The following is a 14,930-nucleotide window of genomic DNA, read 5'->3' as shown; positions in this document are numbered from 1 at the left end:
TGTGTGTGTGTGTGTGTGTGTGTGATATGTATATATACATCTGTATGTCACATGTCAAATCCTTCCCAATGTCAATAATATACAGATTGAATAACAGTGGACCAAGGACTGAACCTTGAGGCACACCACTGGTTACCTTGAATCTTGCAAATTCACGTTCCCCATATACTACTTTTTGATATCTATCAGTCAGCCATCCTCTTATCCATGCCAATAGTTTATAATCCAATCCCATATTCTCCAATTTATGGAGAATATGGGATTGGTCAAAAGCTTTAGCAAAATCCAATTTAATCTATCAGTAAATCATTTACAGCTTTCAACACATATAAACCACATGTATAAAGTGCTGAAATCCACACCCCTTTGCCTTCACACGCATCTGAAGTTTGTGAAGCCACAACATCAAATGGAAATGCTGCCACTGCTCACTCCAAATCCATCTTCAGGCTGTCAATGCTGGGGTGTCTTTTCTTGCAGGTTACTCTCTCATGCTCCAACCACAATTTAAAGTCCACCCGATTCAGATCAGGTCTTCCAGGTGGTTGGTCATATGCATGGTCGGACACATTCGCCTTCAACCACAGTTGTGTGTACAGAAATGTAGCTTGGATACCCCCCGTTACATCACCCTCCACCAAACCATCACTGATGTGGGATGATGGCCTCTGAATCCTGGATGCTATGACACATGCTGTGTGACCATCAGGGCATATATGTCCAATCATATTTGTGGTTAAACAACTCTTCAATGGTGAAAATCTTCTCATCTGTGAAGAGGATATCTCTTTGTCTGTTGGTGATGAAATCAAAGGTACTTCTCTGGCAGTACCTTTGATTTCATCACCCTCTACTGCATTAATTCTGGTGTTAGGAAGTGTCCAGTAGAATGACAATAGGCTCTCATCCCCAGGTCATCAGTTAGTACATGTGACATCATTCTCTGGTAAACATTCATCTCTCATGACATTGCTTTTTTTCTGTGTTCTCACAGGATTATAGCAGAGACATGTCATCACAAGCTGTTACATCCTAATGCAGTGTGGTTGACCCGTTCTTTGTTCACATACGTTTTCTGTATCATTATAATGTTAATAGTCTGATACACAAGCATCCTACTGATCCTTGAGTGTTTGCATGTCAAAAATGCACAGTGCCACTAGCAGGAAATTCTCACACAACTCTGTGGCCTGCTCTGGGATGTGCCAAAATTGTAATAGTATTTATGACAAGACTGTAATATTGACATTGCTAGTTATCTCCCTGATAACACCTGACATACTATCAACATCACAGTAGCCAATGTTATGATAACTGCCAGCTTAGTTAACTGAGTGGATAGCATACCTGCTCTCTAACCAACATGCTGTGGGTTGGGATCCTACTGTAGACTTTATATTTGTGAAAGACTTTAGGAAGAGAATTGATTTTATTCTTCATGAAATTAATGATAAATGAATTTCATCGTGGAAGTGTATTCTGTATTTTGCTTAAATCAAAATATGTCCCAGCTGTGCCAGTGATGTTGCAGGTGGAAAATGTGATTGAACATTTGATACCCAATTGGAGATGCCTTGTCCATTTTCATAAATTGTCATATAATCTGTAATACTATGACTCATGATACATTTACAATTTTTGCTGTTTGGGTTACGGAAACTACTGCAAGCAGCACTCCAATGACCACACCTTTTTTGGCAGTCACTGAGGTTTGACATTTTGCACACTAATTGCACTGCACAACAACTAATTCAATGTCGACTGCGGCACTGCTATGTGATAGCTGATATCATACTGTACTGTACTGTATTATATACCTCACATTGTGAATGACGTTGTCTCCGTGATTGTTGTTGTGCAAAATGTCAGACCTCAGTGACCTCCAAAAAAAAAAAGGTATGATCATTGTCATCATTGGAGTGCAGCTTGCAGGAACTGCCACAACCAAAACGACAGAGATTGTAGGTATATCATGAGCCATAGTATTGAAGATTATGACAAGGTATGGAAATGTACAAGGCATTGTCTCCAATTGGTTCTTCAAGTTTAATAACATTTTCCACCTGCAACATCACTGGCACAGTTGGAACATATATGCAAGAAGAATGGTACCCAGTTCCATATCGAATTCATGGTGTTCTAACAGCCTGAGGTGGGTCTACAGCTTATTAATAAAAAAATTCTCCAAAAGATTTGTAGGTGTTTACATTGTTTTGATTATCCCCTATATATATCAATGCTTTAAGATGTTTATAAGATATTAATTCTCATGCAAGTTTATAACATTTTAGAGCTCTGTATTTACTTATGTATAGTTATTTTTAGTTTTCTTTAACCTTTTGACTTGGCACATTTTTGCTTAGGATGCCTAAGAATTATAGTTTCTGCAAGTTTAGGTAGAGTTTAACACCCATATTTACTTAAATTACATTGGTTTTCAAGGAGCCGCAGATTCTAAAAAAACCCTGACATTCAGTGCAGCTAATTTCTGGGAGTGTTGAAGTGACAAGAAATAATTTCACATTACTATAACCCATATATCAAGAAGGTTACGGATTTTGCAAGGAACATTTTGCTAATTTTGTTGGAATTTAAACCATTAGGTAAGAAGGTGTGTCGTATATGGTTAAGTTTACCTGTGAGGGATACTTCATTGGAACAGAGATTGATAGGTCTGTTAGAGTTTTAATAATATCAAAAAGAGAATGGAAAGTCTATAAATATATCAGCCCATGTGAGTAGGTTTTCTCTATACTCTAAAAGAAAGTTTACCATTTGCAAGATGTGTTATTAAGGTAAAGAAAAGTTAGACAGTTGTTGTCTCCTTTTCTATAGTAATGAATTCTTGGATAAGCAATAGGTGAGGTCAGGTTGATAACATTGTCAGCATATATATTCTTCTTCTTCTACAGTTCTTAATGAGTCATTAGTATCCACAACCATCCAACTTGGATATCATAACCATGATTCCAAAATAAAGTGGTTAGGCCTATGCCTGTCAGTATATTTTGTACATAAATTGCATATTCTCCTGGCTAGTTTGTCTGGTTGCAGGGCAAAAAAATCTGAGTTTCTGGGAGGTAAAAGCCTGCCACCTCTGTATGAGACAAGCTAACTCACTCTCGCATGAAAAGCCTTGATAATGAATTTTTCACATCTAGGATGTTATTTGAACTCAGGTCTTTCCATTAGTTATGAATTCCTCAGTATATTTTAACCATATAAAATGCTTAAATGAGGATTCTGTCTTCTCCTTGAGTGTTTGCATGTCAAAAGTGCACAGTGCCACTAGCAGGAAATTCTTGCACAACTCTGGCCTGCGCTGGGATGTGCCAAATTGGAATAGTATATATGACAAGACTGTAATATTGACATTGCTAGTTATCTCCTTGACAACACCTGACATACTATCAACATCGCAGCAGCCAATGTTTTGATAACTGCCAGCTTAGTTAACTGAGTGTGTAGCATACCTGCTCTCTAACCAACATGCTGTGGGTTGGGATCCTACTGTAGACTTTATATTCGTGTAAGACTTTAGGAAGAGAATTAATTTTATTCTATATGAAATTAATGGTAAATGAATTTCATTGTGGAAGGTGTATTCTGTATTTTGCTTATATCAGTAACAAATATGGTATAACATGGTGAAATTTCATGATGGCTGAGGCATTACATGGATAAATGAAGCTCTTTCTATTTTTGTCATGGAACCAGGGAGATCAGTGATAGGAATAGACTCAGCATCTCGAAGTTCAAGATAGTCACCAACAATTCGAGTTCAGCAAAAAAAAGGCGAACTGGCAGCAGAACTAAAGAAGCACGACTTGGACATTATTGGGGTTACTGAGACAAAGAGGACTGAAAAAGGTGTGGTAAATAATAAATATTGGCTGTTATATTTGGATAGTAGTGATCAGATAAAGGAAGGAGTAGAGATAGCATTCAGTGCCCAATGCAAATGTAAGCTTCTTGATTGGCAGGCAATTTCAAGTAGGATATATTTCAAAATGGGGAATTGGACAATAAAATTTATTTATGTCTGTGGAAAGTTCTAAGGAAGAAGTGGAGGAATTTTTTGGGTCTAACGAGTTTAGCTAATGACTTCCCATATTTTAAAGAAAATTGAAAAACTGGTCATTATTGGGAATCTAAAAAAAAAAAGCAGAGTAGGAAATGAATCCCGGGCATATAGGAATGTTTTAAGAAAAGGACAAAGCTAATAATAATGATAAGTGCCTCCTGAATTTCTGTTCAGGACACATTAGTCATCACTAACACCATGTTTCAGCATAAAGATTTGCACAAATTCACATTGAGAGAAGACACACAAAAAGGAAAAGTCTTACTGACTATGCTATTAATTGATAATGATATCTTCACGTTGGTTCAGGATACACTAGTAATCAGAATTTTGCAATTGGAAGTGATGATCACTTAGTTTTAAGTAGGCATGATAAAAATGAATATCATATTGAAAAGAAATATATAAAAAGTTTTATAAAGAATTAAAGTCAAGCTGCTTTTACAACAGAATTGTAGACTCGGTTATATAAATATTATTAAAGAAAAAGTAAGAGTTTGAAAACAAAAATGTAAGAGAGATACAACAAAAAAGGGAAACAGAAGATAAATGTCAAGAAAGTTGAAAAATATTATGGGAGCTATTGAAAAGCTTAGAAATGTAGGAAAGAGTATAGTAAAAAAGAATTAGCAATGATAAAGATGATATGAATACCAAAATTAAATGTAGTCTGAATATCTGGAGTAATTTCTTTCAAATACTTGAAATGAAACAAGTAATGACAGAACAGTAGTAAAAAACATTCAAGATGAAAATATCCAGGTGCATTCAGGAGTACATATCAATACTTGAGGTTAAGAGCTGTTTAAAGTCTGAAATCTGGAAATGCAGCTAAGCTAGATGATATTCAACAAGATATGTTCAAATATGAGCTATAAAAGTTTAACAGTGGTAACATAATTCAGAAGTTGGAATTCCATATGATAGGAGTAGAGCTCTCATAGTTCCCATCTATAAAAAAGGGAAATAAAACTGAGAATTACTGAGCAATTTCTCTGCTGAGTTCTAAAACACAAACATACTTGAGAAGAGGTGAAGAAAAATTGTTGAAAAGAAACTTGAAGAGCAAGCTTGGTTCAGGAAAAATAGAAGTTGTCAAGATCAAGATTTCCACTTTACAGTAAATAGTTGAGAAATCTTGGAAATATAATAAGGATCAGCATTTAAGTTTAGTAGATCTGGAACCTTTCTTAGAATAAGAAAGAGAAAAATTGTTCAGAATGTGACAGTTACATGGGGTAAAAGAAAGTTTATACAGAGCAGTACATGGTTTATATTTAAGTAAGCACTTAAAATTAAAGGTTTGATGGGTACATTCTATTTGCACTCTTATTAATCATCTATATTGATCACATTATTAAAGAATGTAGAATTAGCCCTGATATCAAAGTTAGAGATAATTAGTTCAACTCTTTTAGTTTTGCAGTGTTGTACTCCTAAATCCAAATCTGGAGCAGATGCCCAAGCATCTTTAACTAAATTGAATTACATCTGTACAAATTTCGCATGTAAATTAGCAGTAAAACCACCAAATCAATGAAAATATACAGGAACATAGAAAACTACAAATACATTCTCAGCGGAAAACCTGTACTACATGTAAAATATTTAAGCTGTTTAGGCAGTCATTATCATCAGTTTCCTGATATGTAACTTCAAGGGGTGTAGATACTATGTTAGTATTAATGATTAAGTTTGCTCTATTACTAATCTTCTGTCAACGATTTTCCTCCAATATTTCACTCTTCTAGTCACTTCTGACTGAATCATTCCACCTAGATCTTGATATCTCTCTGGTTCTTTTCCTACCATCTTGACATCAAACACTTATTTTTCTAACCTTTTCTTTCCCATTCTGTTGAAGTGACCAATACCATCTTAGATTAGCTCTGTTCACACATTCATTCTTGAATGCTATCAGTGTCAAGTTCCTTCCTAATATCTTTATTTTTAGTGAAGATGGAAATTAAATATGGAAATATCCAACAGAATAAGCAAAGCTTGTATGGTGTGAAGCAAGTCTAATGAATAAGTTTATATGGAATAAGATATAAATTAGCCAGATCACTACACTGAGTGTACTAGATATGGTTGAAACCAATTTTTATTTATGGATCTGAGAGTCAGAAATGAAACAGCACATCAAAGACTGTAAATCACAGATATGCGATAGCTGAGAAAATTTTCAGCAGTTAACAGATGGCATCAGTGGCAGAATTATATTAAAAATGAAGATATTAGGAAGGAACTTGACATTCTTTAAGGGGTGTACAAGAATGTGTGAGCAGAGCTAATCTCAGGTTACATGGTCATTTAAACAGAATGACAGAAGGAAAGTTATCAGAACTTGCATTTGATGCTGAAATGTCAAGAAAAGGGCACAGAAGACCAATCAAAGTGGATTTTTGCAGTCAGAAGTGTTCTAGAAGATAGAAATATGAGATCTGGTAACATTAGAGTGTCAACAAGTGATGGTCAAATTCTGAGGGAAATTGTTTATAGGACATTAGTAATAATTTAATGTAAACTTAATATGTAGTGCTGTTATAGGTACCCTATCTTCCCCCAGATCATGAAATTGATTATTATGATAAAGATGGGTTGGTTAAGGATAAAAGCTGATAACTGAGAGGAGTTTCTGACCTAATGTGCAATCCTCACCATGGTAACACTGTTAGTAGGTATCTATCTGGAAAGTGAACAGATCTAGATGGGAGTGGCAATTGGGAATTTAGTGGACCAAAGTGTATTCTTATTTGCTTAAACTGACACAAAATTATTCTACAATATGATAGAATTTCATGTTAGCTGGAGTATCACTTGGTTAAACAAAATCAAGGAACCAGGACGAAGAGCAAAAAGTTAGCTACTGGTTATAAAAAAAAAAATTTTTTTTTAATTTAAATCAGCAGAATTCAAGATTGGTCATCAACATAAGAAGCATCAATGGAAAGGAAAGGGAACTAATAGAATTGGATAGTATCAAACCAACATAATAGGTGTTACCAAATCAAAGAGTAGAAAAACAGGCGATATCTTTCTAATCAACAGATACAACATTATATTCATGCAATAATGATTAGGGAAAAGAAGGAGTAACATTGTCATCATCATCTGTTATTTTCCATTCACTGCTGGACAAAGGTCTCCCCCACAGTGAAGATAATCTGGAATGGCAGGCAGTATCAAATAGAGTGATGTATATGGATATAAGAATAAGAAATTGGACAGTGAGACTTATTTGGGCATATGGTCTCACAGAAAGTTCTACTATGAAAGTGGAAGAATTTTTCAAAGATGATGGCAGCTTATACAAAGTAAAAATAAAAAAAATTGGTTCATGTTGGTGATCTAAACAGCAGAGTAGGAAATGATTATCAGACACAGAAATATTTTGGGAAAATTTGGAGAAAAGAGCAAAGCTAATAATAATAAGTCCCTGCTGGATTTACCTTCAGGTCATAAACCATTCTCCATCATAAAAATGCGTACAAATTTACATGGTGGGAAGACACAAGAAATAAGAAAAGTCTCATTGACTATGTTATTGTTGATAGCAATAACTTCATGCACAAGATAGGACACAAGGGTATAAAGAAAAATTGAAATAAGAAGTGATTACCATTTAGTTTTGATCAGGATAAAATTGAATATGATATTGAAAAGAAAAGTGTGCAAGAAAATTGAACAGCTTTCAGAGGTAAACTGTATCAAATACACAATTATTATTCAAGATAAATAAAAGACAGTTTGAAAACAAGAAAAGCCTTGGAGATATGCTAGTAGAACCTGAATCAAACATTGACTGATTTAGCCGGAGAGAGAGAGAGAGAGGCATGTGGCAGAAATCTAAAACTTAGAAAATAAATATCATGAAGGTGGCAAAATGCTCTAGAGGCTATTGAAACAGATTAGAAATGGAGAAAAGAGCACTGTAAAAAAAAAAAAAAAATCAGATGATAGAAGTGACAAAAATTGAAATAAAGATATTTCAGATGTTTAAATTAATACGTTCATACGTTCAATGATTGCTAAATGAAACAAGCAGTGAGATTACATAGAAAACATTAAAGAGAAATGCAATCATATACATATCAATTCTTGAAGTAGAAAAATCCACCTTAAGTGTGGTACACAGCCGGAGTGAATGATATTCAACCAGAAATGCTCAAATATGAAGATTAAAAGTAAATTGCCTGCACTGCATAATTCAGAAGGTCAAATTCTAGATAGTTGGTGTAGAGCTCTCATAGATTCCATCTGTAAAAAGGGAAATAAAACCAAATGGGAAACTTACAAAGGAATTTCACTAATGAGTGTTCCAGGTAAGATTTTGGCAAGTATACTTGAGAAGAGGCTAAGAAAAATTGTCAAAGAGAAACTTGCAGAAGAACAAATTAGTTTCAGGTTCAGATGTTTAAGACAGATAGTTGAGAAATTAAGTAACACAGATCTCTATTTAAGTTTTCTAGAACTCAAAAAGTTTAATAAGGTGCTAAGAGAAAAGCTGTTAAACCCCAATTATATGGTGTAAATTGGACATTGTACTGAGCGATACACGGTGTATATGTAAGTTTGTATGTCAGTAGTTAGAATTATGGAGATACAGGATGGTATTATGTTAAATGAAGTGTTAAATGAAATGATTGTCATGCGTTTTATCTCCATTGTTATTCATCATCTAAATAGATCACGTTATGAAGGAAAATGGCATTAAATGTAATATCAAAATTGGAGATATTAATCTCAGCCCTTTACTTGATGCAGATGATGTTGTATTCCTAAATAAACCCAGTACGAGTGTGCAGGCTTCCCTAATCATATTGAATAACCACTCTAATAAATTTGATATGCAAATCAGCAGTAGAAAAGACAAAGACTATGAAATTAGGTAGTAATCCTGAAAATCTCAACTTCATCCTTAATGGCAAACCTGTTGAACAAGCAGAATATCTTAGTTATTTAGGTTCATATTTTAGTGAAAATGGCAAACTAAATATGGAAACAGACAGCAGAATTAGCAAATCTGTTATGGCAGGAAGTCAGCTGAATAAATTTATGTGGAATTAAAGAGAAATTTGTCATAACACTTAACTAGCTGTATATATAAGGCATTTTTAATCAAAACAATTTTAACTTATGTATCTGAGAGCTGGATTACAAATAAAACTTGTTCATAGACCAAAGACCACATATATGAGGGTTCTGAAAATGATTAAGGAAATTAACAGGTGGCATCAATGGCAGTATCATATTAAAAATAAGGATATTATAAAGGAACTTGACATGGTAGAAATCAGAAATGTGTGAGCTGAGCTAATCTTAGATATCATGATCAAGCAGAAAGGGAGAGGAAATGTCAGCAAAGCAAATGTCACAGTAAACGATAAATTTCATCATTGATTGAAATTTATCAATGATGAAAAGCCTCCTAGATCAGTGCTTCCCAAACTTCCGGGTGTCAAGGACCCTTTTGGAATAATTAAAATATTTCAAGCCTCCCCCTTGAAAAAAATCATAATATAAACATATATTATTATAATATTTATTGTATTTATATTCAATACAAGACATACACAGCAAATATTACATTTTTAGCATCTTACATACACATTTGACATGGCACATTATCTCATATTTTTATATAGATAGATATATTGTTATTGTACATTTGCAGTACAAGCACATGAAACATAAGACGATTAGTAATAAAGAAAGAATTAAAAACATAAAAGAAGTGTAATAACAATTTAATGTGATGGATGTGTTTCAATACTGCTACACAAAAAGTCAATAATAGGTGAAATATTTGAAAACTGCAATTCTTGGATTTCTGCTTTGTAATGAAACTTATATGAATAAGCATATATTTACTAATATTTATTAAGCACCAAAATACGCAGGAAGCAAAATTTGTGAACCCGTGCCAATGTGTGATTTTTTTTCCATTAAAATATAAAAAATAATTCAAAAATAAATAATAAAAATTAAATACGTTTCTTTTAAGATAAAAAAAAATCTACTTAGTCGTAAAACATTTTCATGTTTTCATTGTTTCACGGCCCCCCTCAACAAAACCTATGGCCCCCCCAAGGGGGCTACGGCCCACAGTTTGGGAAGTGCTGTCCTAGAGTGGTTTGAGAGAGTACTATATTTGTTCTCTGGGCCAAAGTTTTCATTTTATCTAAACTTTATCCTGTCATAGTACTAAAGGAAAAAATAAAAAATCCACATTACTTGAAATTGAAATTTTTTTGCATATATCCTAATATCTGGGTTTGCATCTAGTTGAATTCCAAAATTAAATAACTTTATCCAGCAACATTAACAATCTCTGACTGAAATTACTTACATAACATAGTGAATGTATGTAACACCAGAAGCTGGTAGTTTACTGAATAGTTATAACATTAACAATTTCTGGAAAATATTGAGGTTTCCATTGGTTCATGGAGAGTTAAATAATTTTTCATCATCATCATCCTGCCATGTACCCTCAAGGGGGGTGTGTACAGGGAGAGTTAAATAATACTGATTTTCCCTTTGTCGCTTCTGATCGTAGGTGACTTTGTAGGCTTTGCCCACAAAGTATTCCTGGCGAAATTTTTATAGGATAGTTCATCATTGCTTTTCCCAACCCCCCCAATTTTATCTAGCCTCAGGACTGGCATGTATATTCATGACTATAATCCATGTGTGTTCACGAAGCCAGTTTGCCTGTTCTGGTGGACGAAAAACTCGAGTTTCCAGGTAAAAAACTCCTACCTCAGTATGAGACCAGCTAACTCATCTTTAGTCGAAAGAGACCAGATAAAAGTTCCTCACATCACTGATGGGAATCGAGAACCCAGATCTTTCCGACCAAAGGGCTTTGTCTATACTGACTGAGCTACAGAGGCTAGAGTTAAATAATGTAACTTTTAAATCTGTGTGCAGTTTAAGTATAACCAAGTGATTATTAATTGCTTAACTTCCTTTCAACCATGTTAGGAATTTCAGCTACACACAAAATCAAAACTTAAACATTTTGCTAAAATTCTTTCATACTATCACCGAAATAAATTAAATACATATCAGTTATTTGATGGGCTATGAAATTACTATTTTACTATTACTATGTGACACCTCCAAGTTGTTCTCTACCCTACTCCACTACACACATCTCACCATCTCCTGTACCACTTAATCCTCCATCTATACGCTACTACTACCATCAACATATAAAACCATCTATCGCCCACTACCAACCATAGTTTTTATGTAAATTCTATATGTTCTCATGATTGATTTGCCTGTATGCAGAATGAAAAAAAAACCTGTTACCTCCATATGAGATCAGCCAACTCACTTTCAGTTGAAAAAGTCCACATAAAGATTTCTCTTGTCGTGACAAAAATCAAACTCAGACCTTTTCCAGTCGAAGGGTGCGCTTGTCTCCTGTTGTTCATCCATCGAAAGTTTTAAAATGTTGGAGATAGTATATATTTCGCATATGGTCTTGTAAAATCTCTTGCGGAAAAATTTTGCTGTGCTTATTTTTCGCAACCGATTTTCCAATTTTTTCAGTATTTAGTAACATTTAAAGTGTAATGAAAAAAAATATAATGTGCTAAATAGATGTTATTAAAAGTGCATATATTGACTGTAAAGCTGTAAGTATGGATTATGCCAGATTAGTGATGACAAAACACCAACCAAAGGTTGCAAGGTCAATCATTGTTGACTGATTGGGCAGAAATGACTTCATTGCTAGAGGCTAATCCCAACAAGACAGTAATAGAGAACAAAGGGTGACATTTTTGCATAAAAGGAGATTGTAGCCCTTGCTCAGGGCTTTTTCTTCTGGTCGTCATCAGGCCATTTTACCGTTTGTCATTGGGGCTTTTGATTCCTGTAGTTGCCAAGGCTTTTTACCTGTCATCGTTAAGGCTTTCTTTTTTCTGTCGTTGAGGCTCTTGTCCCATCGAACACTGTAGGACCTTTGTCTCCAGATTGCAGCAGACCGATTTCCTCAGCAGTTATACGCAAGCCCAGCGCTAACTACGGCTGATTCCATATTGAATATCCGATGGAGGAAAGATTTACTAGCAACCGCCTATGATGTCCAAGCAGCCATGAAGTTTACCAAAAGAAGACTCTAAAGTCCTGAAGAAGTATGCTGTATTTTGGACTCTTTATTTATGGTGAATATGTAAGTAGGCAATATTTTTGTAATTAGTTAGAAAGTGTATCTCGGGTTCATGAATGTGCCTACAAGAAAACGTGTATATAAGGAGGTAACTAAGTCGCAAAGGTTTGTGGGAATATTATTAGAGAACTTGTCTGTTAAGACTGTGAATGTGCACGTAGTTTAATATAGGGAGCTGTGCTATTAAGAATTGATATATAGTCAGGCTATATTTATGTCAGTATTTTAGGGAAGGTTTTTTAATCTGTTTACGCAGTGTGCAATTATGTGCATAGTTTATGTTTAATGAGTTTGCCCGGTAATTGTGAGTTTTGTCATACAGATTGCATTACCTGTTTGAAAAAGGGATTATTGTGATTGTGATATTATTGTGATTAAATGTGATAATTGAAAAATCTCTCTAGTGTAAATGTACTTCTTGTCTAGTAAAAATAACTGCTTTTGTTTTGTAACTACCTGACCTGTTCTTGGCTAATGCACTCCCTCCAAAAAAATGCAAACTTGCGGGCATAATATGATACTAGTAGTCACGACTTGCATATAGAAAATTTGGATATATTTAGTGATTATCCTCACTGTTTTTCCTCACCCTAACTTTCTAACAAAATTTACTCAAATTAGATGGCGCAGTCAATAATAAAATAAATTTTCTAATTCGATTTGTATGAGAGTGGGGGACAGAAATTGGTCACGTAAGATTCATTTTGAGAGGTTTATGTTGAAGTAGTTTATAGTCCTAACTTAGTGAGGTTGGAAATAGTCAAGTTAAGATAAAATAAATAAGTTAATAAATTTTATAAAGGCTCTCCTGACATAAAAATTTAAATAATTAATGTTATTTAACAGTCTCACATTGTCATGCAGTTGAACACTTGTCATTGATCCAGGAAAATGAAAAAGTTCTGATATTCATTCTATTCCTGTTATAACTGCTATATCAACTTTAGTAAAATAAGCATTAAAAATACAGAAATTATAAGAAATAGGTGGGATCATAAAAACAGCTACAGGTATTAATTGCAGCAATCCCTTGATATACGCAGCAAGAGTTTTGATTAAAGTGCCTTTAACCTTACGGAGCTCGCAGCTGATCTGACAGATACATGCAAAATGTTTAATAAAAATATTCTTACACAATTCAGTGGATAGCTTGGAGGTCATGAGTAGCTGTGCATTCATGTGTATTCGTGTGTTACGAGTGATATTCCACACTGTTTTTGCTGTCAGTTTGCTTTAACACATGTTATCTAAAGGTTTGTGATATTTGACAGTAAATTGTATCTGAGAGATACTGCACCCTCTGATGTCAGTATAGTATGGTTTAGTTGTTTTTTTATTATTCTTTGTTCAATAATTTCTAGATTGTAACTGAAAATAAATAAACCATGTATTACTGAAATAGAGAGCCAAAGGCTTATTTATCATACATGTCCTCTAGGAGATGTGCTTTACATTATGGAAAATACAGTACTAAGGAAAATGATATGGAGCTTACTCCACCTTTACTACGAGTTGCCCATAAATTAGGTTGCTTATGTTTGCATCCCCGAAACTTTTAGTTTCTATATATTTGACACGAAAATCTTGTAGTTTCTATATTCGGCTATGAAATAATGTTGGATTCACTAACCACTTAATTTGTACCATTGTGTGTTATGTTTGCCGAGGTCTGGAGAGTCATTTTGCTTGCTATCATACAATTTATGCCGATAAGAAAAAATCTAAAACTGTTCAAACTACTTGATATTTTTTTTTGATAAAAAAATTGCAGTAAATAATGTAGGTACAAGTATTTATTAAACATTTAATTTGCATTCATTTTTTATTTAACCGCGTTAATCGAGGGATACCTGTACATTCTCAATTCTCAACCAGTAGAACAAGTTTTTACCCATCCACAAAGGTTTTCAACCTATATACTATTAGTACCATGGATGGGTTAATGGTAACATAATCCAGTTCCATTCCTCTCATATGATACACCAAACACGGAATTGTTTCATGTCTCTTTTGGCCTCTAGTAAGTAGGATGATTGTCTCACAATCATCCTACTGACAATAGCGCCTGTCAAAGTTGGTGAGTTTCATTGATTTATGTAAATCTTTTTATTTTATTTAATAGATATGAAAGTTAAAGCAACAGGATTGAACAGTAAATTTCTGAATTTACTGTTCATGTTAAAAATCTCCTATAATAATGTTATTTAAATTAATGTTATTTAACATTAATTTAAATAACTTTGAAAAACTATGGATGGAAATACAAAAGTGTTAGAATATCTATTTGAGGATTTTTTATTGACTAAAATACAATCAAGTGGTTATTGTGTAATATCTATTTACTTCTTAATTTATTTCAATTGTTAGGTCAGACATCCACCACTCTGACTTCACCTACTTCTGGTACAACAACAGTGAAACTTCCTATTACAGCCACTATCCTCCCTAAATCTCAGCAGTTAGTTGTTCGACCAAATACTACTGTTTCAATGAGTAGCTCACCAACTCTATCTGCAGCTGCTAGGCCAACAGTTTTAACAGTTCGTGGCGTGGTTCCCCAGACACCATCACAGGTAGTTTTATGTGAATTAATTACATTTATTTAAAAAACAAAATTAAAAGTTTTTTAAAAAAAGTTTTTAAAGAATTGTGTATAGT

The 14,930-nt window shown here is 34.0% G+C and overlaps 1 protein-coding gene across 2 annotated transcripts in view; it reads left to right on the top strand.

Annotated features, from left to right (window-relative positions):
- The window catches only part of LOC150096503 (nucleosome-remodeling factor subunit BPTF-like), a 425,630-nt gene that overhangs the window by 217,433 nt on the left and 193,267 nt on the right, over positions 1-14,930 (top strand). For both annotated transcript variants that reach the window (XM_090407800.1, XM_090407799.1), the window contains exon 13: positions 14,640-14,845. In XM_090407800.1, coding sequence (XP_090263926.1) covers positions 14,640-14,845 — 206 coding nt within the window. The remainder of the gene's footprint in view (positions 1-14,639; positions 14,846-14,930) is intronic.

Source organism: Typopeltis vanoorti, chromosome 18 (assembly GCF_054136105.1).
Source record: "Typopeltis vanoorti isolate ZY-2024b chromosome 18, IOZ_Tvanoo_1.0, whole genome shotgun sequence".
NCBI classification, from domain to species: Eukaryota; Metazoa; Arthropoda; class Arachnida; order Uropygi; family Thelyphonidae; genus Typopeltis; species Typopeltis vanoorti.
Note: the sequence above shows the minus strand (reverse complement) of the source record. Positions and strands in the feature narration are given on the sequence as shown.